Genomic DNA, 21,549 nt, shown 5'->3' on the forward strand with positions numbered 1-21,549 from the left:
AAAACCCAGGTGTGACTCATCCAGGCCCAGTTTTTGGGCTTTTTTCCCCAGTGTACCAGCAAACCCAGGCAGGACATCCTGCTGCGTCCCTTTGCCCCTCTCCCCCTGCCCACCCCAGGGACCAGCACCCCACCCCGCATCTCCCTGGGGAGGATCCTACACGGTGCAGCTGCGCCAGCGCTTTGCAGAGCTGGGGGGGGGGGTGTGTGTGTGTCCCCTCACTCACCGAACAGCCTGCCAAACCCCATGCAAACGGTGATGCTCCAAAAATAAACCAACACCCCCCTTCAACACACAAAGCAGCCCTGCCTCTGCCCCCCAGCTCTGCCAAGGGCCAACCCCCCCCCCCCCCCAGTTCATTGCATGTTTCAGCGCCAGTCTTTGCTGTCCGAAAACCCGCTGCCGCACCGGGGCTTCACAGCACCATGGTGGGGATGTGATGGGCCAGGGAGGCGGGATGGGGCACAGGCAGGGCCGGCGAGTGAGCCTGCAGGGAGGCGTTGGGGGGCCGATGGCGAGCGCTTTTCTGGTGTGCCCGCAGCCCGGCGAGCTGGGAGTAGGCACTTTGGCAAACCTGGCACTTGTAGGGACGCTCGCCGGTGTGCAAGCGGACATGGTTGCGGAGGGTGGAGGACTGGCTGAAGCGGCGGTTGCAGAAGCGGCAGACGAAGGGCTTGTCCAGGGTGTGGATGCGCATGTGGGAGCGCAGGTTGCTGCGGGAGTTGAAGCCGCGGTGGCAGATGACGCAGCGCATGCGCCCTGTCGTGCTGGCCCCCGTCTCCACCGCGTGGAAGTCCTCTGGGGACGACAGGGACGGTCAGGCTCTGCCCTCCAGCACGGCAGCTGACCCCAGCCCCCAAGGGCACTAAATAACCACCCCGTGCCCCTCACTGGCTCCGCTGCCCACCGAGGATGCCCATGAGAAGACATCTACACCATCCCAGGCAGAGCGGGGTCACAGGCTGGCACTTAGGGCTTTGGGATAGGGCCAGAGCTGGGAACGGGCTCCCCCAAATTTAGGTGGAGGGGAACCCTCAAGCTAACCTGTCTGCCCTACAGACAGGCACAAAAAGGGCTTTTCCCCTCCCTGGGCTGCAAGCAGAGCTGGAATGGGCGAGCGCAGGAACCATTTGCATGGGCTGATGCTCCCTCCAGCAGCAGCACCCTGTCCCTGTGCTGGTCCCAGCTTCTCCCCCTGCTCCACGGGGCTCCAGCCTGGCTCTCTCGGAGCAGCGCTGGGGAGCACAGATGGGGTCTGGCTCTGAACCCTCAAAAGTGCCCGAGAGCTCTGCTGCCTGCCCATGGAGGACATCTCGAGGAACCACCAAGACAAGCAGAGAGCAAAATCCTGGGGAGAGAAAAGCCTCCTGCGATGGCGATTTGGGGAAAGATCTGTTAAATGCAGAGCAGGGACATAGGCAGCTGCATCCACTCGTCACTGCGCAGTGCATTGGGGCTGCCTTCCTCCACTCGCCATCTGCCCTGCTCCTCCCCGCCTGGCTGGGTCAGGCAGCGACTGCTGGCCACCACACCAGCAATAGCCGTGGGCAAACTGGCCTGGAGGCAACCCCCCAAATTACTGAGGGCCTGCTCAAGCCGTGTGGATGTGTCTCACAGTCCCTGTGTTTGTCCCCAGAGAGTTGGGGGATCTGACATATCCCATGGGATGTCCCTGCCCCAATGCCCACCCTGTGGCCTCAGAGCTGGGGACAGGGTGAAGGGAGAACGGGCAGGGATGCTGCACCACAGCTCTTTCCAATGTTACTTACCATGTTTGTTCTTCTTCTGCTCCTCTTCCAGCCCCGGCACACCCGGGATGCCCAGGAAGGTGTTATGGGAGTTCCCGTACCAGACCAGGAGCTCTTGGTCTGGAGGAATCATCTGAAAAGAGAAATATAGACCAGGGTGTCGGGAGGGGATGGTGAAGAGCTCCCCGTGCATCCTCGGCCAGTTGCTTCAGACCTACGCTGGCCATACCTCATGTCCTGCAAGACCCTGCTGCCATCTGGGACCTGCCAGCGGTGCCCAGCACCCCCCCAGGCAGGCACAGCACAGCCCTGGCTGCAGCGCCGGGGGCGATGGCACGGCTCAGCACCACCCACCACCTGCACAAACCTGCACCGGGGTCTCCCCCAGGCTGGGCCACAAACAGTGTGACAGGCAAAAACGCAGCTACACAGCACACAGAGCTGGGGTCTCTGGAGCGAAGGACCCAGAGGTCCCTGCAGCTCGGGAAGACGAGAACACGGCAGCACACAGAGAAATGAGCCATGAACCGCAGCAAGGCATGAGTGACAGAGACCGAAGCAGGGAGCCATGACACGGAGCCCCGGCTCCGCACTTCTGCGGAACGTTTCAGCCCTGGACGGAGCAGTCAGCACCCTCCTGCTGTAGGGCACAGGCAGAATCTCCCACCCGACCCTGCTGGGGCTTATTTTAGCAGGTGGAAATGCAGATGTGCCAGTGATGGGCTTGTCAGCTCGGGGATCAGAGGAGAGCTCGGGGTCTGCTATCAGACAGTGTGGCTCGGGTGCGAGGCACTGCCTACATCCCACACCAAAGCCACGGTGCATACGACGGCCCAAGGAGATCTACAGCACCAGGGGAGGGCTTCTGCACCACACACACTCCTGGTTCCCTGAAATGATGGCACTTCTCCTTCCCCCGCTGTGGTTCTGCACTGCCGGGGTGGCCGGAACGAGCAGCCAGGAAACGCCGTTCAAGCCTCCCGACGTGCAGCAGCCGTGGCTGGGAAGACAGATGCTCTCACACCAGAGCAGCTGCTTCAGGCAACACTAATAACAACATCACCGCATAAAAACCCACACATATTTTTCCTTTGCAGTTCCCTAGTGTTAAAAACCTAATTTAGAAATGGGAAAGTCCCCTGTTTCAGAGGACAGCTTTCCATACACAGAGTAATCCAAGAAAAGCATCATCCACCTGAAACACAGATGATTAGTTAGATCACCCGAGTGCTGAAAACATACCTAATTTTGAACACCCAAAAGCAGTGGGAATTTGACTTTGTATGTTTAAGTGTCTGTCTGCATAAAGACCTCACTGGGGCTGCAGAGTAGGAATTTGGGAAGCAGGGGAGGCCAATAGTATTTCGCACCACAAATTGGTGTGGTTTCTGGCTGTCATTTTCTCTTAGCAGAAAATGAGTTCTTTTTAATACAAGCAAATAGAATAAAATATCGCCAAAAGGATAAAACACATTGCATAGATGCATGCGTGGTTATATTCTGCTGGAGCTGGTGCACGTATGCCAGAGCGGGTGAGCACCCATGTGCATACACTCCAAAACAATTTAAAATGCCCCCCAGGAATCTTGTGGCCTTCGCATCAAATGCCAAAACTTGCTGCTCTCCCTTTATTTTCCAGCAGTGGCAACTTGAAATTGCTGATGAAGAGGATGGGAAAAACAAACTAGCAAGTAAGGGCAGGAACGGGCAAAACACGTGAAAATATTAAAGGCAAATAATGAAAAAGGCACCCAATAAATCTGATTTTGTGGTAGGTAGGTGAGAAAGGAATCCTGAGAAAGGCATCCTAAGAGATATTGTGCTGGAGTCGTGGTGCAGCGGAGGTGGGTGCACGGCGACAGGAGCCAGGGAGCTCGGGGTGCCCACTGGGGAGGGGATGGCGCAGGGCAGGAGGCCGGTGCCCGTGCACGGACACACGTGCCGCTGAGAGAGGGCACCGCTAAGATGGGATCAGTGTTTGCATATCCCGCCCGAGACTGAGCTGTTCCAGCTGGTCTCAGGCTGATGCCGCACTCCCGGTCCAGGATTTGTGGTGAGGAAGGCGACAAGGCAGGAGCGGCGGATAACAAGTGGGGAGCTCGCTCGGGTCCGAGATGCTGAGTTTGTGCACCCATGACTCTGCGCTAGGGGATTGACAAGCAGAAAGAAACCACAAAAGGAAAATCCTCTCTTGCTTTTCCTTTTCTCGTTGGGCGCATAAACCCCAATGAGTTTGAGTAAGCGCTTGGTTTTGGACTCTGCATGTGTGTGTGCATGCACACGTGTCTGCAGGCACGCTGCACAAGTGGAAATAGGGAGCCCCACGAAAGATGCAGATCTTCCACCCGTCGTGCCCAGTTGTGACCCAGCTCCTCGCACACTCCGTGCTCCCCTTCCTCGCACTCTCACATGGAAAGCCCTGGCCCCTTCTGCTCCTCCCGGCACGGAGGGACCTGTGCCTGGGGAGCACGCCGCAGCGTGACAGCAAGCACCCTTCGTCCCTGCTTTCACCTCCCCATCACTCGAGGTTCAGCACACTCAACATTTCAACTTTGATGCTTGTGCTGAGGGAATTAAACTCATCCTGCTCTGGCACTCTCTGCTTCATCCCTGGGAACAAACCTGAAGATTGACTGTATGGGGCCTTTACATGCACCTCCCCAAATATCAGCTCACCTGCCCCATCGTCTGTGCATGCACAAGGTGTGAGAAACACAGCTGTATTCCTAACTACACCACAGCTACCTGGAATTATTTTACTTCTTTGCATAATTTAAGAACACTAGTAAAAAACAATTTCGCTGCTGTCATAACAGGCACAGCTGCCCACAAGAATATCAGGTCTTAAAACCAGATACAGCTGAAGCCTACGGAGGGGTGTCCAGGATGGGGAGAGCGGCACAGAAGCACTTAGGGCTCTGCCGCCTCTCCCCATGCGGTGCTGCGAGAGCCCAGAGGAGGCACGCAGGGCTCTCCTGCAGCAGAGAAAATACCTGTTCTCCTTACCCACTCACTCGCCTTTCCCACCCCACTGCGGCAATCCCAAACCCAGCCCTGATGCCAGCTCAGTGCAGGATTGAGCCACGGTCCTGTGCCGTGGCGCATTTGAGCATCTGCTTCTCTGTAAGCCAGCGCAGGAGCCCAGACAGCTCCGGGGAGCTCCCGCAGAACCGGCGGGTACTCGTGCTCTTTCCCAGCTCCGACCCTCTCCCAGCTGCAAGCAGCTGCGGCAGCCCACGCTCCTGAGCGTGCGACGCTCTGGTGCTGATGTTGGAGAGGGACAGTCCCAGAGTGCTGGTCTGGGGAGGAATGGGAGATGTTCCCTCTCGCGACTCTAAGCTGAAGCGGCTGCACAGGGACGCCGTGGTGGGCTACCACCTTCCTCCACCTGCAACAGCATCGGGTCGTGGGGACACTGCGCACAAGCGGGGCTGGTCCCCGCCGTCACACCACTGGCGCTGCGCAACTTGTACTCACAGAGCATCAACGCTGCCGGGGAGCTGGACACCAACCTCCACCCCAGCACCTTCCAGAGGGAGATGTGAGATGGGGGGACCTCCAGCTTTCACCCCGCAGCACAGCGGGCTGTGCCCTGGGACATCCCTGGGGCCCAGCGCCTGTCCCCGCTTCCCCACCAGGCCGCCAGCGCTTTGTACAGGAGCGCATGGATGAGCCGGGCAGGATGAGTCCCTTCCCCACGGCCCTGCTGCAGACAGCCCGAGGCACGGCTGCGCCAGTGCCGCACCCTGCCCGCTCTGCAGCTCCCTGCCCGGCTCCGCCAGCCCCAATCCTGTTCTCACGCTCCATTTACAGCCAGAGCCGCTGTGAGCCCCTGGACAAAAGCTGTGCGGAGTCAGGCACAGCTTGTACTCGGCACCTGGGTTTCACAGAAACCCCCAAACTTCCCCTGCTACAGAGAAGCAGGTTCTGCACAAAACCCCATTTTCCAAGCAAGCATCAAAACCCCTCTCCTGCCCAAAGCCCTGATTGGGCCAGGATTGCAGCTATTTTCATGCTTTACACCCCAAAACAAGCTTGGGCAGCATTTGCTCTGCCTTTGACCAGCACACGTCACCCCACGAGCCCACCGAAAGGGGACAGAGAGGAGAAAGGCCACTGGCTGCTCCCTGGGGTCTCCCTGAACCCCTTGCACTGGCCTTTCCCAGGGGATCTGGGTGCCAGGGATGGCAAAGCCACCCTGTGCTCCCACAGACACCCCGGCAATGGCCCAAAGGACAAGGGAGGCTCTGTGGGGTGGGGGGTCCCAGCATCCCGCTCCCTCCTGCAGCTGTCCGGCTGCCTCCCGGCCCCACTTACCTCAATGGCCTTGTAGAAGATGCTGTTCCCGATCTGGACCACCTCCAGGTTCTGCTCCTGCTCATTCCGGGCACATTTGATGTAGGTCATCCAGCTGCGGTGGTCCTCCTGGCTGGCATCGATGAAGTACCTCACCGTGCCATCTTCGTTGAAGACCTGGGAAGGGGGAGAGGGAGCGGTTGGTAGCAGTGCTGCCCACAACGGACCAAGCCCCTCCACCTCCTGCCGCTGGGATGAAGTCCCTGGCCGGACACAAGCTCAAAGGCAGCACGGCCTCGGGGCTGAGACCCTGCCGGCAGCTGCTGCCTGCCGATGGGAGATGCCCGAACCCTTCCTGCTCGTGGTGCTGGACTGCGCATCCGCAGCAGGGCTGAGGAAGGGTGCCCTGCTCTCGCTGGGCGGCACGGCTGGCCCCGCCGGCCCACGCTCACCCAAATAACCCAGCTCCCTGCCTCAATGCCCGTTCTTGGCAGAGCCCACCAGCAGCTCGGCCCCAAAGGGGCTACTCGGCATCCTGTGGGTGCCCGCAGGAGCATCCCTGGGTGGAGGAGGAAGGTGCCTGCCAGACCTGGCCCTCAGGGGAAGATGCTTTGCAGGGTGGCAGGACAGGTGAGGCAAAATTCTATTAGGCATAAAATTATAATAATAATAAATAATAATTAAAAAGTACAAGTGTGACAGTGAAACAAAAAAAAAAAAAAAAAGAGGAAAACCCCCTGTACTAGCTGGGCACTAATGCGCGATGTTCTGGCAGCTCAGATGCCCCTAAACCCCACAGCTTCACTCGTGGTAACTGCACCGGGGCTGGGACAAAGCAGGGACCGGGCAGAGCTGGTTTCTCCTGCCATGCGTGGTGCAGGCAGCTGCCAGCCAGGTGTTTCACCGCAACGGTGAAGGGCAGGGCATGATCCTGCTGCATGGGACACAAGCAACGGTGTTTCGGGGCTTCATGAGCTGGCTGCACCCTGAGGGCTGAAGAAGCCTTGCCCTTCTCCTGCCCTGGAGGAAGCCAGATCTTTGCGTGAACGGGGAAACTGAGGCACGGGGAGGGTGCCTGGTGGCACACAAGCACAGGACAAAGCTCCCGGGCCCCAGCATCTCGTTCCCGCTTCTCCCCAGGCCAGCCGGGGCTGGGGGTACAGGGCGTGCGTGTCATTACCTCCCACATGAGGTTGTTGTTCTTGCACAGGTCCACGTGCTCCGGCGAGATGACCCTGCCCGTGAACGGTCCCATCTCGGTGCCAGCCTTGATCCAGGTCTTGGAGAAGATGCCGAGCCCTTCCCCGGGGATGGAGCTCTGGGCGATGATCACTTCCGACGGCAGCACCAGGCTGGACAGCTTCTGCACCTCTGCGGGCGGCGGGAGAGGGCTCGGAAAAGGGACCCGCCGCCTTCCACCCCCCTCCCGCCCCACCGCCGCCCGGGCTGGCTGCGGGGAAGGGCCGGGGGCGCGCCGGAGTGCCCGGGGAGGGGGACAGCGGGGACCCCTCCCCGAGCCAGCCCAAATCCCGGGGCTGAGCCTTGTAAACGCCCAACCGGGCTCCTACAAAGCGGTACAAGGTCCCCCCCCGGGGCATTGAGGAGGTACCTGGGAAAAGCAGCCCGGGCTGGGCGAGGGAGCGGGGCTGAGAAAGGGGGTTAAATGGTGTCTATTTCGGCCCATCCAGCAATTTGTCATGCTGTTAAAGTGATCTGCATTCATTAAACTCAACTAGAAAGAAATTGCTAATTCTAAATTCATTAGTCCTTTAGGAATGCTGTAGCGGTACATTGTGCCTGAATGGTGCAAGGGCTTGTTTAAAAGGGCCCAGGAATTCCTCTTACAAAATGGGGAGATGAGATGGTTGACATATCGTGAATGGAAATGGAATTAGCCTTCATGGTAAATTAAGAGAGGAACAGAAATCCGAGAGGGGGAAAAGGGAGCCGGGACGCCCCGGCAATGCCGGGGCGAGAGAAAAGATATTGTCCCGGGCGGCTGAATGCGGGGCGGCCCCGGCCCCCTCCCCAGCCCGCGGTTTAAGTGGGAACTTTCTCAGGTCAAGCCTAAGTTAACCAAATGAATTTAAAGCCCTTCTTCCCCAGTCAACTGCTATTACACGCCTGGGGAGAGCGGAGCGCCGGGAGCCGCATCCCGCCGCCGGGCACCGGGGGCCCGTCCCAGGGACCATGGGGGGGTCCGGGGGGGGTCCGGTGCCGCCACTCACCTCCGGAGAAGGACTGAGCCAGGACCTCGGCCGTGAAGGCGGTCTTGGGGCTGCTCTTCTCCTCGAAGAGCTGCTCGCCCAGGACGTTTCTCCAGCGGCCGTAGAGGAAGCTGTGCAGGATGTCGGAGGTGATCACCTCGGCCAGCGAGAGCCCCTGAGGCTTCAGCCCGGGCTTGAGCACCAGGGCTTCGGCGGGCAGCACCGAGCCCATCATGGGGGCGAGGCGGCGGGCGGGCCGGGCTCGGCGGGGCGCGGGCGGCGGACCGGGCTCCGTGCCGCTCGGCGGCTCCCGCCCGGCTATATATGAGCTTCATTGACCCTCCTAATTGGTTATTAATGACCTCCCTGACGTTGGCAGAGAGACTGGGGCTGCCGGAGCGAGGCGAGCCGTCGGAGCCCCCCCCCCTTCCCTCCCCTCCCCGGGGGTGGGGTGGCTGGAGGGAGGGACACGGCGAGCGCGCACACACACATATACATACATACATACATACATACACACACACACACGTAAATACACACACAAATACACACGCACCGGCTCAGCCCCCCCCGGCAAAGGCAAACCTGAGCATTTGCCCCCGGCCGGCAGCCGGGCACGGCGAAAGAGCAACAAACCGGCAGAAACGGCCCCGCCGGTGCCCCACGGACGGGGCGCACCCTCGGGCACGGCCCCGCTCCCCGCACAGCCCCCGCGCTCGTTTTGGGGGTGAAACGCGGCGTTTCGGGGCCGTTGAGCTCTACAACGAAATCGGCGGCCCCGACGCCGGCGGCCCCGGCTGCTCGGCGGCGTTTGACCCCCGCGGCCCCGGGTGAACGAGCCGCCGCGGCTCCCCGCTCCTCCTCCTCCCCCCGCATCCCCGGCCCGGCAGGTCGGTACCAGCGGCCCCGAGAAGAGCCGGCGCTGTCCCCCCAAACCGCGGGGAGGGTCCCCAAGCACAGAGCGGGGAAATACGCGCCCTCGGGGCTGATTCCCGCTTGCACCCAGGGCCAGGCTCGCCCGGCTGCAGCCTCCAGCCCGGCAGGTCCCCAAACCCGCGATCCCCGTTGCATTTCCCAGGGGAAGGTGGAAAGGGCTGGGAATTGTGCCCGCGGGCGAAAGGGGCCGGAGTGGATCTCCCACGCACCACACCCCCCCGCAATGGCAACCGTGTCCTACCGCGTCCCCCCAGGGCCGGACCGCACCTCGGGGGGCGGGGGGCTGCAGCATCCCCATCTCCACACCTAAACACACTCCTCGGCTAGCCACGGTGCCCACGCCATCCCCGTCCCGCGGAGCCCCCGGAGCCACCCCTGTCCCCCAGGAAGGTGGCACCAGAACGGTCCCCACAAATTCAGTGCTCCCCTCCCTCAGGGTCCGCAGCTTTGCCGGCTCAGCAAAGGGTTAACCTTTCCTGGATTTAAACCCAATCCTGCTGCGTCGGAGCTTAGAGCCCTCTCCTTCGCCTTGTTCTTTTGATTTTCATGGGGACGAGGGGCTGTAAAGGGCTGGACTGGGGAGGGGAGGGAAGGATGGGCCCCCGAATTCCTCAGGCCCTCAAAGGCCGGCTCCTGCGCTCCGAACCCCCGGGCAGCCCCGCTGGATCCAAACCGTGCCCGGAGAAGGAGGTGGGCACAGGCAAACAGCCCCTCACCCCAGCCCACGGGTGGGTATTTTATAGGGTGAGGCTGTCGGGAGGTTTTTCCCCTTGGCAGGGCTGCCTGGCGAAAACGATGTTACAACCCAGGTGCAATTATTTCTATTAACCCAATCAAGAAGCAGCCCAAATGTCAGGAATCCACCCAAACCTGCGGTTACTGAGGGGGTTTGCCCGGAGAGAGGCAGCGCTGCCCTGGAAAGGGGAGGTTAATAACCTGCTAGGGTTTGGGTTGGGTCTTAATGTATGTAAAATTAAGTTTATTTTGGTTTTCTGGACTTTGGCTATAGGAGCCGTCAGCCGACGTGGCGTGTGACTATTCCAGGTTTGCTAAATATAACGCATCAGGTGGAAAGCTTGCACAGCACAGGTCTTCCTCCGGCCGCCGAGGCAAGCGATCCCCTCGGATTGCCTTTTTTTTTTTTTTTTTCCCAGGGAAACACATCAACCCTCAAGTTATCCCAGGACAAACAAAAAAAACCCCAACCAACCAACCAACCAAAAAATAGATGCTCTTAAAAACCCTGCGGCTCCCGTGCGGGCTGCGCTGCAGCCCCGGTCCCGGCTGCGGGGGGCTCGGAGGGGGGTGGGGGGGGGGAAAAAAAAAATCCTTCAATTTTCTGCGTGGTTTTAAATATCCCCAGCTGTTTCCCAAAGCTCCTTCCCGGTCCTAGGAAGGTGCTTTGGTGTGTGCCCCCCCCCCCCCCCCCCCCCGCCACGTCGTTTCTCTCTTTTTTTTTTTTTTTTTTTTTTAATATCGCAGCTATCCCTCCTTTTTAACATTTAAGAGGAAACAAGTTTAATATTCATGGCTGTTAATAGAGAAGGGCCATTATCGCCGCCCCATTGTTCTGAGCCCCGCACAATGCTGCTTGTATTTTCATGTGTATATTCCCAAAGTTCCTTCTGAGCGTTTAGTGAGCACTTTAATATTCATGGGTGTTAATAGAGAAGCCCTCAGTATATTGGCATATTGTTGGGAGGTGTACATATTGGTCTGACTTTGAATAGCCACAGTCCTCTTTTCTTTTGCTCTGTTTTGCAGGGTTGATGGGCCAGGAGTAAATGGGCATTTTTCCCCCCCGTCTCCCCCTTACAGAGAGAACATCTTTATTCCAGTCCCAGACTTTCTGGTTTCCCATTCAGGACCCTCAGAAATAATGTCAGGCAGAAGAAAAGTGGAGCAAATCAATCTTTCATGGTCTTTTTGAGACCAATTTGACATCCATGGACTCTTCTTTTCTTTCACAGCCTACAAGGGGATGGTCAGGATCTGGACAAGGTTGGGGTCTGATGAGGGGAGACATGGGATCATAATGCAGCAAAGAGAGAAAAGAAAAGCAAAACAAGAAAAGATTGCAGGGATGGGGTGATGGAGGAAAAATGAGGGTGAATGACAGTGCAAGAAAGGAGATTAGAGCCCAGCAGCTGCTTTTTGGGGGGCGGGGGGGAGGGGGGAGCTCTCTCCCCTCTTCCAGCCCTTCGCATGAATAGGATTTGAACAGAGCGGAGATTGATTTATAGTTATTGCAGTTGAACATTTATTGCTCTTAAAGAGTGGCGGGGAGAAAAGAGAGAAAAGGGGTTTGAAAAGCTCCTTTCTGTATTAAAGAGGTATCAAATGAAGACTGCTGAGATAATATACAGTGGCCAATGGGAATTTGATTTGCTTTAAAATTTAACTCTTGTGGGGCCGCCGCTGACGGACGCGCCGGGGATGGAGCCGGCCCGGGCGCTGCCTCCGCGGGCGCGCAGGGGCGCGGAGCCGCCGCTGCCCCGGGCCGGTGGCAGCTGATATTCGCTTCTCTAACCCTGCAAACCGCCCGGCTTTAACCGCAAAAATCTCCGGGCGGCTCCTGTGCACGGCGGGGGAACGGCTGCAGCCGCGAAATTATTATTTCTTCGTTATTACGATTTTTTAATTTTTTTTTTTTTTTTTTTTCTCTTAGCGGGGTGAAGGCAGACGGGATGCGGAGCTACGAAACAACCGGCGCAAGGAAGAGCCCTTTTGGGAGCTGAGTTTTCCTGACCTAAAACCGGAGGGGTTTCCTCCCCGGCAGCAGAAACGCGATCGCAGCCGAGTCCCTCCGGGCGCAGAAAGGAGCCCATTGTTCAATGGGAAGAAATACATTTTTAGCGGTGATTGAAAGCTCCCCTCTCGTTTGAACTCTAGAAGAAAGTCCCTGGCAGGGAAGAGCATCCCCCCTCCCTCTGCCCCGACATCTGTTTGGAGCAATCCAGGCTCTAGGGCAGAGCCGGGCTCTGCCCCCTCCCAAAGTCATTAAAAAGATATTAGTTGAGCTGAGAAAAGTCCAGCGCAGCTCCCGACCCGGGGTGGCGGTGGCGGTGTGTGTCATTAAAGACGAGTTTGGATTTGCCAGGGCTACTCCTAGGAGAAGGGACACACGGGGGGTCCGAGCGGAAAAGCTCCGCGGCCCCGGCCGCCCCGCTGGGCCCTGCCGGCTGCCCGGGGCCCTGGTGCCCGGCCCGGCGCGGCGCGGATCGGCCCGTCCCCTCAGCCGCCCCCTGCGCCCCGCCGAGCGGCCCGGGGGAAGGGGGAACGGCGGCCAGAGCCGGGCTGGGAGCCGAGGCGGTCAGGTGCTTCGGCCGCATCCCCTGCACTGCCACCGGCTGCAAATGCCCCGGGAGCTGGAGGGAAAGGGGGGGGGGGGGCAGGAGGGATCGTTGCACCCCTGCGGGGGCCGGGGGAGCCGGGGCAGGAGGGATCATTGCACCCCTGCGGCTGCCGCAGGAGCCAGGCGCCTCCGAAGTTGCTAAATGTGTCATTTATTAAAGCATTCAGGGGGCTTTTCTTTGGCGTTTGCTTGCAAACTCACAAAGGCCGAGCTGCTGTTTGGGGGTCTTTTCTGATGGAAAAAGGGCTCGGAGACCCCCGGCACAAAAGAAATCCTGGCAGTGCTTTCAATGGCCAGGACTCAATGAGGGGGACCCTGTGCGCAGCGGGCGGGGGCGAGGGGCCGCCCGATGCTGCCTGAAAGGCAGGCCTGAATGTAATGGGGAGATCTGCATTTATTTGTTGGGATCACATTTAATTAGCTTAGTACAACCCTTGAAAGACAAAGGGACCTCAATCTGGATCCAATCTGAAGCTCGTTTGGAGAGCGAGGGCTCCTGGAAAAGTCAAAAGAGAGAAAGGAGAAAGAAAGGGGAGGCTGGGAGAGAAAGGGGCTGGGGGCCCAGCCAGGTGACTGGCACGCGTGAAACAAGGGGGCCTTTTGGGCACAAGGCAGGGCTCAAAAGGGACGGAGGAAAATAGCCTCTTCCTCAGGTTTTACCTACTTAAACCCCCTGAAGGGGCCGGAGCTGAAAAGCCTCAATAGGGGCTAAGGAGGCTGCAAAGCAAACAGCGGCACTGGAGAGGGGGCTCCGGCCCTGCCGCCGCGGCAGTTGGCGGCACTCGGTTATGGGAATGCGCCCAAATGTTACCTGGCCCCGGGAACGCTCCCATTGCCGCCGCCGGCCGCCCCGGAGCTGGAGGCACAAGGGGACGAGGCGATGCCTGGGGTGAGCCTGGGATGGGGAGTCTGGCGGGCTGGCTGCACCCCGCCTCAGCGTGGGGTCCCTCGCTGGCCCCCGTGTCCCCCCTCATAGTGTGAGACCCCCCCCTCGCACCTCCACCTGCCCCGCCGGGGGCTCACACAGCACCCCTGCCCCATCGCGTAGGGCGTTTCACACAGCTGGCCTGGGGCACTGAGGGTGCCCGTGAGTGCACCCCTTGCTCCGGGGCAGCCCCCAGCATCCCCCCTCCCCGTGCCAACACAGGGCACACACGGGTGGGTGGTGCAAAGGGTGCGCTGCCACCTCCCCAGGGGCGAAAGAGGAGAGCGGCTGTCCCCAAGGTGCCACATCCACGGGACGGAGCCGAACGGACCCTCGTCCCTCCCCAAACCACGCGCTGCCTGTCTGTCCCTACTCAGGGTCAGGAGCAGAGGGAAGGATTCGGGGTACCCCTGAGCGGTGCCCGCGGGTGTTCGGTGGCTCCAGGTGTGTGGGTGGGGGGTGTTGGTGCAGTGAAGCCGTGACCCCCCAAACACCACTCCGGCACAGAGCACTGCAGCCCCTCCGAACCAGGCGGGCTGATTGCACTGCTCAGAAAAGGAGCTTTAGGGCATTATTTGCCTCCATTTCACTCTGCGGGTGGCCGCGGAGCCGAGCAGAGATGCTGAGTGCTCTCCCCTCCGCTCTCATTCGCTTTCCTGCCTTTTTTTTTTTTCCCCTTTTCTTTTTTTTAAAATAGTATTTCCAGGATTATTTTGGTGAGGGGGTCACAGCGCACAAAAGCAAACACGGGAGGAGAAAAAAAAAAAAAAAAAAATCACCTTCCCTGGCTGCGTCCGACTGCTTCGCAGGGCTCAGACGGCCTCGAAACGAAATACGATTGTGGCAAACCACGGCAGTAGCTCCTCGGCCGCCTGCACGGTGCTGCGGCTCGGTGAGCGGGGCCAGTGGCACAGGGCAGCTGGATGCCAGCCCTCGCCAAGGCAGCCCCAGCACCGCGGGGCCCTCACTGAGCTGCTGGGAAACGCTGAGTGTAAAATAGCCTCACGATGGTTTTACTGCCCACAACCAAATGTGTTGGCTGGGGGTGAAGGAGGCACTGGGGGGGGTTTCAACCTCCTCGAAGTGGCCGAGTGCTCCCTGGGAGCCCTGGCGAGGCCGCGGCCAGGCTGTGGGGCCGGGAACAGCCCCCGCTGGCTTCTCCTCATCTCGGTGGTCTCTGCACCCCGAGCAGAAGCCAAAGGTGCTCCCAGCCGTTAGAGGCTCCTCCCTGAGCAGGAGAGAACGAGGAGGGATTTGGACAGGAGAAGCAGGAAAATCTCTGCACCTTTTCCTCCGCTCTGGCTGTGACCTGGGGGTGGGACAGCCACATCCCACCCCCATCTCTCCTGCATCCCATCACCGTCTCTCCCGCAGCAGCATCTCCAGCTGCCGGATGGGGACCCACGCTGGCGGCTGTGCCCGGCCACGGCAAAGGGCACAGGTGGGCGCCAGGAGCAGGGCCGCCCCACAGACAGGTGACCCCGGCTGCGGGGCTGAGGAGGCAGGCGGGAGAGATGAGCCCTCCCGTGGCTCCTGCCCTTTCCTGGCCCTATTCTCTCCAAAACAAACAGAGCAGCGGCCCCTGCCTCCCCATGTAATGACTCCGCGGCGGTGAAGTTTAATATTCCCCGGTGAATGGCCCAAACAAGGAGCCCCGCCGTTTGGTGCGGCTCGCCGGGGCACGGCCGCCGGTGAGTGATGGCTCGCACAAAGGGAAGGAACCGTCTAATCCCCCGGGACCGCGGCACCTGCACCCCGGCCCAGCTGGGATTAAAGGGGAGCGAGCTGGCCTCTGCAAAGATCAGAGGCTTCTTTATAGTGGCCTTGAAATAGGATTTCCTCAAGTGATAAGGGGCAGAGTGGGAAGATAATCTGGGGGGGGGCTGTTGGTACCTGCCCCACGTCAAACCCAGGGATGCTCTTTTGGGTCACCTGCCTCAAACCAGGTGCCCCAGACCTGGAGGGAGGTGGCAGGGGGGACCCGGGTACCCTGTTCTCCTCGTCCCAGGGGTGGCTGGTCCCTCCCCGTTATCCCCCTCCATCTCCAGCACCCGCTGAGGTGACGCCGAGACAAGGATGGGGGCTTGGTGCCCACCCGCTCGCTGCCCTCGGCTCCAGGGGCTGCTGGCCCCTCTCGTCAATGGACCAGGGAGCTGTGGCCGTTTCAACTCATCCTCGCGTCACCTAATTCCAGTGTCCCTCCTGTAAGGAGTTTCCTAGTGCCCAGTTTCTGCTGATTTCCAGCATGGAAAGTTGTGGAAAATTCCCTTTGTGTCTTTTCCAGCCCTAACAGGGCAGAGAAATGTCCCCTCTGCAACGGGCATCCTGCACCTCTGCTACTCACAGCAAATCCAGGGAAAAAACCTCCAAACCAGCCAAATGAAGGCTAAACAGCTCCTTACACAGAATAAAACACCCGTGCGCTGCTTGACAGGGTACACCGACACCTTTATCTGCACAGAACAACCTGTCACCATGAGATCCCGATTCCTCGCCCCACGCCACAACCCTAAAGCACCAACGGCCCCAAAAATCCTCCCGAGAGCGAGATGAACCAAGGGGGGTTGCAGGAGGAGCAGCAGCACAGGTGGGACCTCACGAACATCCACATCGTGTCAAAAAGCCTCAAGTTAAATACCACGAGCTCTTCCTCCGACCACGCCATCCGTCACCCACCCAGCTTACTGTAAATATACTGTTGCTCTAATGCAATTAAATATTTAATACTTGGGGAAGAAAAAAAAAAAAGTCCCATGCCTGCTTGTCTCTTTCAATAATCATTTCGGTTTAACTCGCGATGACCATAATGTAGTTCATTCTCAAATCATGCAAAATTTAAGAAAGTATTTTAGACTATCTTAAAGTCTCCCCTCTGCTCCCAAAATAGCCTTTGCCTGTTCAGGCACACCCAATATAGAGCACAGGAGAGCATCGGGGTCATCGTAAACCCAATGAGATGCTTTAGTGACGTGCTTTTTCAGGCTGCTGCTCAGAAATGGTTTGCGGAAGGACCGCAATAAATTTCTACTTAGAACTAAGTCTCTGTGCCCGAAGAGCGGGGTGGGTGCCGCACAGCCCGGGAGGTCCCACGGGACTGAGACGTCCACACCTTCCGTGAGAGATGTGCTGCTGAAGAGAAGTGCGATGGAGCGAAGCCATCGCGTGCCTCCGCCAAGGGCTCAGGAAAGGGACCGTGCTTGAAGGAAGGGACGCGATTTGTAGAAGATAGGGAAGAGCGGGAGGTCACGAGCCAGAGAGGGTTTGGGGCTGGGGACGTCCCGCCGGGGCACTCACCTGGGATGGCCCTTAACTCCGGTTCCTCCATCCCCACACGCCGCGGTCCACAGGCAGAGCATTCCCCAAACTGAAGGTCTCCTTGTGGGAGCTCCCCGTTGACCCCGGGATTAACACCCAGGCACGGCCCCGCGGCGGGTGCTGGTGGTCCCCAACGAGGAGGAAAAGGCTGGGCCATCCCCGCCGCTGTTCACGGACCCCCAAGCCCCGAACATGGCCCATGTGCTGGTTCCTACGCGGTGCCTTGGGGACCTGCCCTGCTCCTTGCCATGTTCAGTTTCTGCCCAAGGGACAGACAAACCCTCCCCGCCACAAAACCTAATGCAGCCAGCGCTTAATCCACTTTATTTGGGGATTAAACTTGCCTAGAGCTGAGCAGGAGACTCGGTTCCTCCCTTAGAGACCACGACTTGGCTTGAGGCACCGCAGCAGCTTCTGGGCTGCAGAACACACCTGAGCCAGGAGACAGGAGGAGCTGCCTACAGACCCCAGAATGAAACTCGAGGTGCCCTGGGGTGGGATCGACCATCACACCGATCCCCAGGACCCCCTGGCCAGAGACCAGGATGGCAGCAGGGCTGGAGTGGGGTTCGGAGGAACCCAGAGGTCACCAGCCCCCGGTGAGGTGCCAAGGCGTCTCTTCGCCTCCTGCCCTGCCCCTCTCCAGCCCATCGTGGACCCACAGCAGAAAGAAGTTTAATGGCTGCGGCCCCTCCGCCCCGGGCAGGCAGCAATAATGGAAAACAAATTGCTGAACTTGGGAACGTTTCAAGCACTTTAGCCTTCCAGGACACCAGACTGCTGATGAAAACCCAGCTTTGCAGGCACCATCTTAATGACAGGCCAAATTTCAAAGGCTTGCAAACTATTTCTTTTGCTGCCCCACCCCCTCAATAAAAGGTTGCATCAGAAAGAGATATTTCCATAATTTATAGTATGGGTATTTCACTGGGGAGACTCACTAATCTGTACTTACAGATACATTTAAGAAAATGCATCCTCCCACAATCCTGTGCCATTTACGACTATTGGCACAATCTGTAATACTCAGTCTTCAATTAAGGGACACCTTAGGGTTCATTATCACACAATTGCTCCCTGTGAACCATGCCAAATGCTGTTTTGGCACAGAGCTTGGAAGATGAATTAGAAGGAAGTCTTCTCGGTAATGCCCGCTCCCAATTCCCATCAGCAGCCTTTATGCCCTGCTCTAGCCATTTTTTCCCCTCTCTCCCCTCTTTCCAAGTGGCTTTTACTATCCCATCTTTCAATGTCTCTCTTGATTCTCTGGAGGTATATTTAGAGATGCTACATCTCCTTTTCTTCCGGCTCTCAACATGCCTCCCGCTCCCGGCTTTGCAGATGGGATCTTTTCCTCTCTCCCTCCCCCCCCCCAACTGCCCTACAGCTGGCTGCGGAGCAGTGGATGGAGCTATTTTAGGTTGGAGGAGCACAAAAGTCACATTTTACAAGAAAGGAATCTCTGAAGGGGCTAGAGTTAACACCAAACTCGGCCTGGATACAAGAAGTTCCGGCTCCTTAACATATCTAATAAAGAGAACAGCCAGGAGCCGCGTCCCTCCGCACCCCTCGCCCGCCCTGGGCCAGCGCTGCTCCAGCCACCCAGTTCGCAGGGAGGGTGCAGGGTGGAGGGGGAATCCTGGACGGATTCAGCCGCAAAGACAAAGTTGTGGAAGAGCAACAAGTTCAGAGTATTAAAACCAGGGGCTGCCGCCTCCTCGGCAAGTAATAAAACGTTTATATGGCTGTAAGTCCATGCCGCTCTGGCTTATAGAAAACTTCCCTTTATTAAAACAGATCCTTCTGGCCCAAACAGCTACAATTACAGCACCTGACTGTGGAAATCCTCAGTGTCACGGTGCCAAGAGACACTTTGACACGACATTAATAGAGTTTCACTGGAATTAAGGCTCAAGCTGACTTCGCTGATCCTCCCAAACGACACAGGGCAAGCAGGAAGGCGAGAGGAGCCGGGGGCTGCGGGCTCGCTGCGTGGGGACCTCGGCAAGCAGAGAAGGAGCGGAGTCAAACAGACTGGAAATACTTCATCCACAAGACATCTTGTGGAAATTTTATTATATAGAGTGTAAAATGCAACTGTCAGTCAAATAAAAAGAACACTTTTTTTTTTTAAACACCATGCTCAACATTATCCAATTGCGTTTCTTTATAGTTAGACATTTCAAGCATAAGGAAAAATAAGGAAAGAACCCAAGAACAGTAACTTCAGTACATTTCAAAACAGAATGTCCCGCAGGGCAATTAAAAATGCAAGAAAAAATAGCTTCAATTCCGTTTTTCCTTTAAAAATACACTGTTATCTGTACAAGAAACACTACAGTAAACATTGGAAATCATATTATCCCTTTTATTAAATCAAAATTATTTAGCTCATACTGTGGTTAATACTAGATTCATTTATTTCTCTAGGTAATTTGACAAATATTAGATAAGAAAATATTTAAAAGAAATGAAAAAGCAAAAAACACCTTGGAATTAAAAAATAGTTACTACCTTTTATATGGTTTTATGTTCCACAGTGTTTGTTAAAGGTACTAATAGCAGATTCATTTTAATATTAAAAATAACAGTATTTATATTTCTGAGAGCATAGAGGAAAGTTTTTTTGCTTTTCTTTTTCTTCTTTTTTTTTTTTTTAAACAAGCTTGGAGGTCTTAGATACATAAATGCAACTAGCAATGGAGACATGAAAAAATGTATTGCTAAAAAAATTAACACATTTTTATATTACCCCTTTAGACTCTAGAAATTATACAAACCCTACAAAATGCCCCCCCACCCATAACTTGCCTGACAGCAAAACAGTAATTGTCTCAATACAGAATTCACATAATTAATTACAATACATATCATAGTTCAGTTTTTTAAAAAAGGCAATAAAATCAAAGACAGCCAAGGTACAAGAAATTAGAAGTAAAACATTTAATGAATTTACATATTTAAGAATATTTAAATACTGTTTAAAATTTTTTTTTCTTTTTAGGATTTGTTACATACCACCTAAGACTTCCAAGCCACTCTTTCTGTTGCAACAGAAAAGATCGAAAATTAAAAGGAAAAAAAAAACCACACACAAAAACCCACATGTTGAAATGTCACAGCTCTGGGGTGCGTTTTGGTGCCTGCGAATTCTCTGGCTTCTCTCCAAAAAGAATCCTGGAGGTTTGTTTTTGTTTTTTGTTTCTTTTTTTTTTTACAAATTTGGAAACAAAATTACCAGCACGTCCATAAGTTTAGTACATTACTAATTGTTCCTGATTCTTAGAAAAGTTCAGTATAGATTATCCTACAACTAGTGTTTCACAAACAAACAGAAAAGTCTTCATCAAAATGTTGCAAATCTAGAAACCTCTGTTACAAAAAGGTTTTCTTCCACAATGATTCCAAGGAAAAAAAAAAAAAAAAATTGCCACGAGGACCTTGTTCTACTGCTCCTAGAGAGGGGAAAAAAGGAAAAGTTACTCAGCGGCAACAAATTCTTAATGCTGTCGAGCCCTCCTCCCCCGACACAGACAGGTCTCTCGTTCCCGTTCCAGCCGAGCAGGGTATAGACCTCAACCGATGCTTCAAACCGCTGTCGAAGAGATCTCTGCCCTACCGCCTGCTATCCCTGAGCTCTCCTTCCAGGGGTTTGTGCCTCTTACCGAACAAGATCTCTCTTCTCTAGAGGGCCAGAGAGGAATGATGAGAACTCCCTTTCATCGCTGCTTCTAGGTCACACTTGGCGAGCGCCCGCGGCAAGCGCCGATTCCTGCACCCGGCTCGCCCCACTCGACCTCAGCGGTGCTGGAGAGCAGCGGCGGGGAGGCTGCAGCTGCCTGAGGACGGTGCTGGCTCCCCACACCGCCTGCATCCAGACCAGCTTCTGCTCCGAGGAGCCAGAGTAAAAACACGATTCGCTGGGGAGAAGCGGCGGATCTAAGGTGTACGTGGGCTCTGCACATACTTTTTGCCGAATACCAAGACATTCACTCTGCAAACCCAGCGCCTGGGAAAGCCCCGTGGGTACAATCAGGATAAATCCCACAGAACCCTCCAGCGGTCTGAGTGACAGGTGAGGTGAGATTTTACTTGGCAGCCGGTTAATCCAAATTATTTTTCAACAGTTTTCTGCTCCCTTTCAGGACAGGATGCTCCCTCCCCAGGCACAGCTCCTATCCTAGCACAGAGCTTGCAAGAGAAAAGGCAAAGTCTGCACACACAGTCCTGGATCGCATGATGTGCCGGTGTTGTGCTACCTCACCGGCCTGGCTCCATCATTCCTTTAACTCCCCAAAGTCACAAAACAGCCTGAGGGTTACCAGGAATGGTCCCCAGGAGAAACAAATAACCTCCCAGTCCTCTCCCTGTACAGGGAAATAAGACCCTGACATTGAAACAACATGACAGGGAGCAGTAAGTTCTCACTTCTGAGAGCACTTCCTCAGCCACAAAATAATCTCTTTGCTTTACCATGTGAACCCAAAGCAGAGTCCCCACACCAGGGCAAGGCCAACGTACCCAGTTCCCCAAGGGAAAGAGCAGCGGGGTTCAGGAAACACAAATACAGACCTGGCTGTGGGCCTGAGCCTGCCCTAGTGTCTGCCCGTAGTAGGCAGCCTGCTGTCTGTAATACTCTGCCCAAGCCATTGTGTAGTCCGGCTGGGAACTTGCCTGAGAAGCAGCACTGGCAGCATGACCTGGAGGAAAAGAAGGGAAAAGGGAGAGATGAGCAATTCAGTAAGACCAAGCCCAGCCTCAGGATCT

At 56.4% G+C, this 21,549-nt stretch overlaps 2 protein-coding genes across 4 annotated transcripts in view; both read right to left on the reverse strand.

Annotated features, from left to right (window-relative positions):
• Positions 1-415: 415 nt before the first annotated feature.
• Positions 416-8,486, reverse strand: PRDM12 (PR/SET domain 12). Its single transcript, XM_075772476.1, has 5 exons — positions 8,273-8,486; positions 7,225-7,415; positions 6,066-6,221; positions 1,770-1,881; positions 416-798 (listed from the first exon to the last, which is right to left on the reverse strand). The coding sequence occupies exons 1-5, from the start codon at positions 8,484-8,486 to the stop codon at positions 416-418; spliced, it is 1,056 nt and encodes a 351-aa protein (XP_075628591.1).
• Positions 8,487-19,710: 11,224 nt separating this feature from the next.
• FUBP3 (far upstream element binding protein 3) overlaps positions 19,711-21,549 on the reverse strand; it is a 39,916-nt gene continuing 38,077 nt past the window's right edge. For all 3 annotated transcript variants that reach the window (XM_075772838.1, XM_075772840.1, XM_075772839.1), the window contains 2 exons: positions 21,355-21,482; positions 19,711-20,237 (listed from right to left, as the gene is read on the reverse strand). In XM_075772838.1, coding sequence (XP_075628953.1) covers positions 20,229-20,237; positions 21,355-21,482 — 137 coding nt within the window. In that variant the 3' untranslated portion in view covers positions 19,711-20,228. The remainder of the gene's footprint in view (positions 20,238-21,354; positions 21,483-21,549) is intronic.

Source organism: Balearica regulorum, chromosome 20 (genome assembly GCF_011004875.1).
Source record: "Balearica regulorum gibbericeps isolate bBalReg1 chromosome 20, bBalReg1.pri, whole genome shotgun sequence".
In the NCBI taxonomy this organism is placed as follows: domain Eukaryota; kingdom Metazoa; phylum Chordata; class Aves; order Gruiformes; family Gruidae; genus Balearica; species Balearica regulorum.

Excerpts from the sequence above, each read along its gene's own strand:
- PRDM12 (XM_075772476.1), bottom strand. The coding sequence starts at position 8,486 with ATGATGGGCTCGGTGCTGCCCGCCGAAGCCCTGGTGCTCAAGCCCGGG. Across the intron at positions 7,416-8,272 it reads GGCTCAGTCCTTCTCCGGAG|AGGTGCAGAAGCTGTCCAGC; the intron begins GTGAGTGGCGGC and ends CGCCGCCCGCAG. Across the intron at positions 799-1,769 it reads GCAGAAGAAGAACAAACATG|AGGACTTCCACGCGGTGGAG; the intron begins GTAAGTAACATT and ends TGTCGTCCCCAG.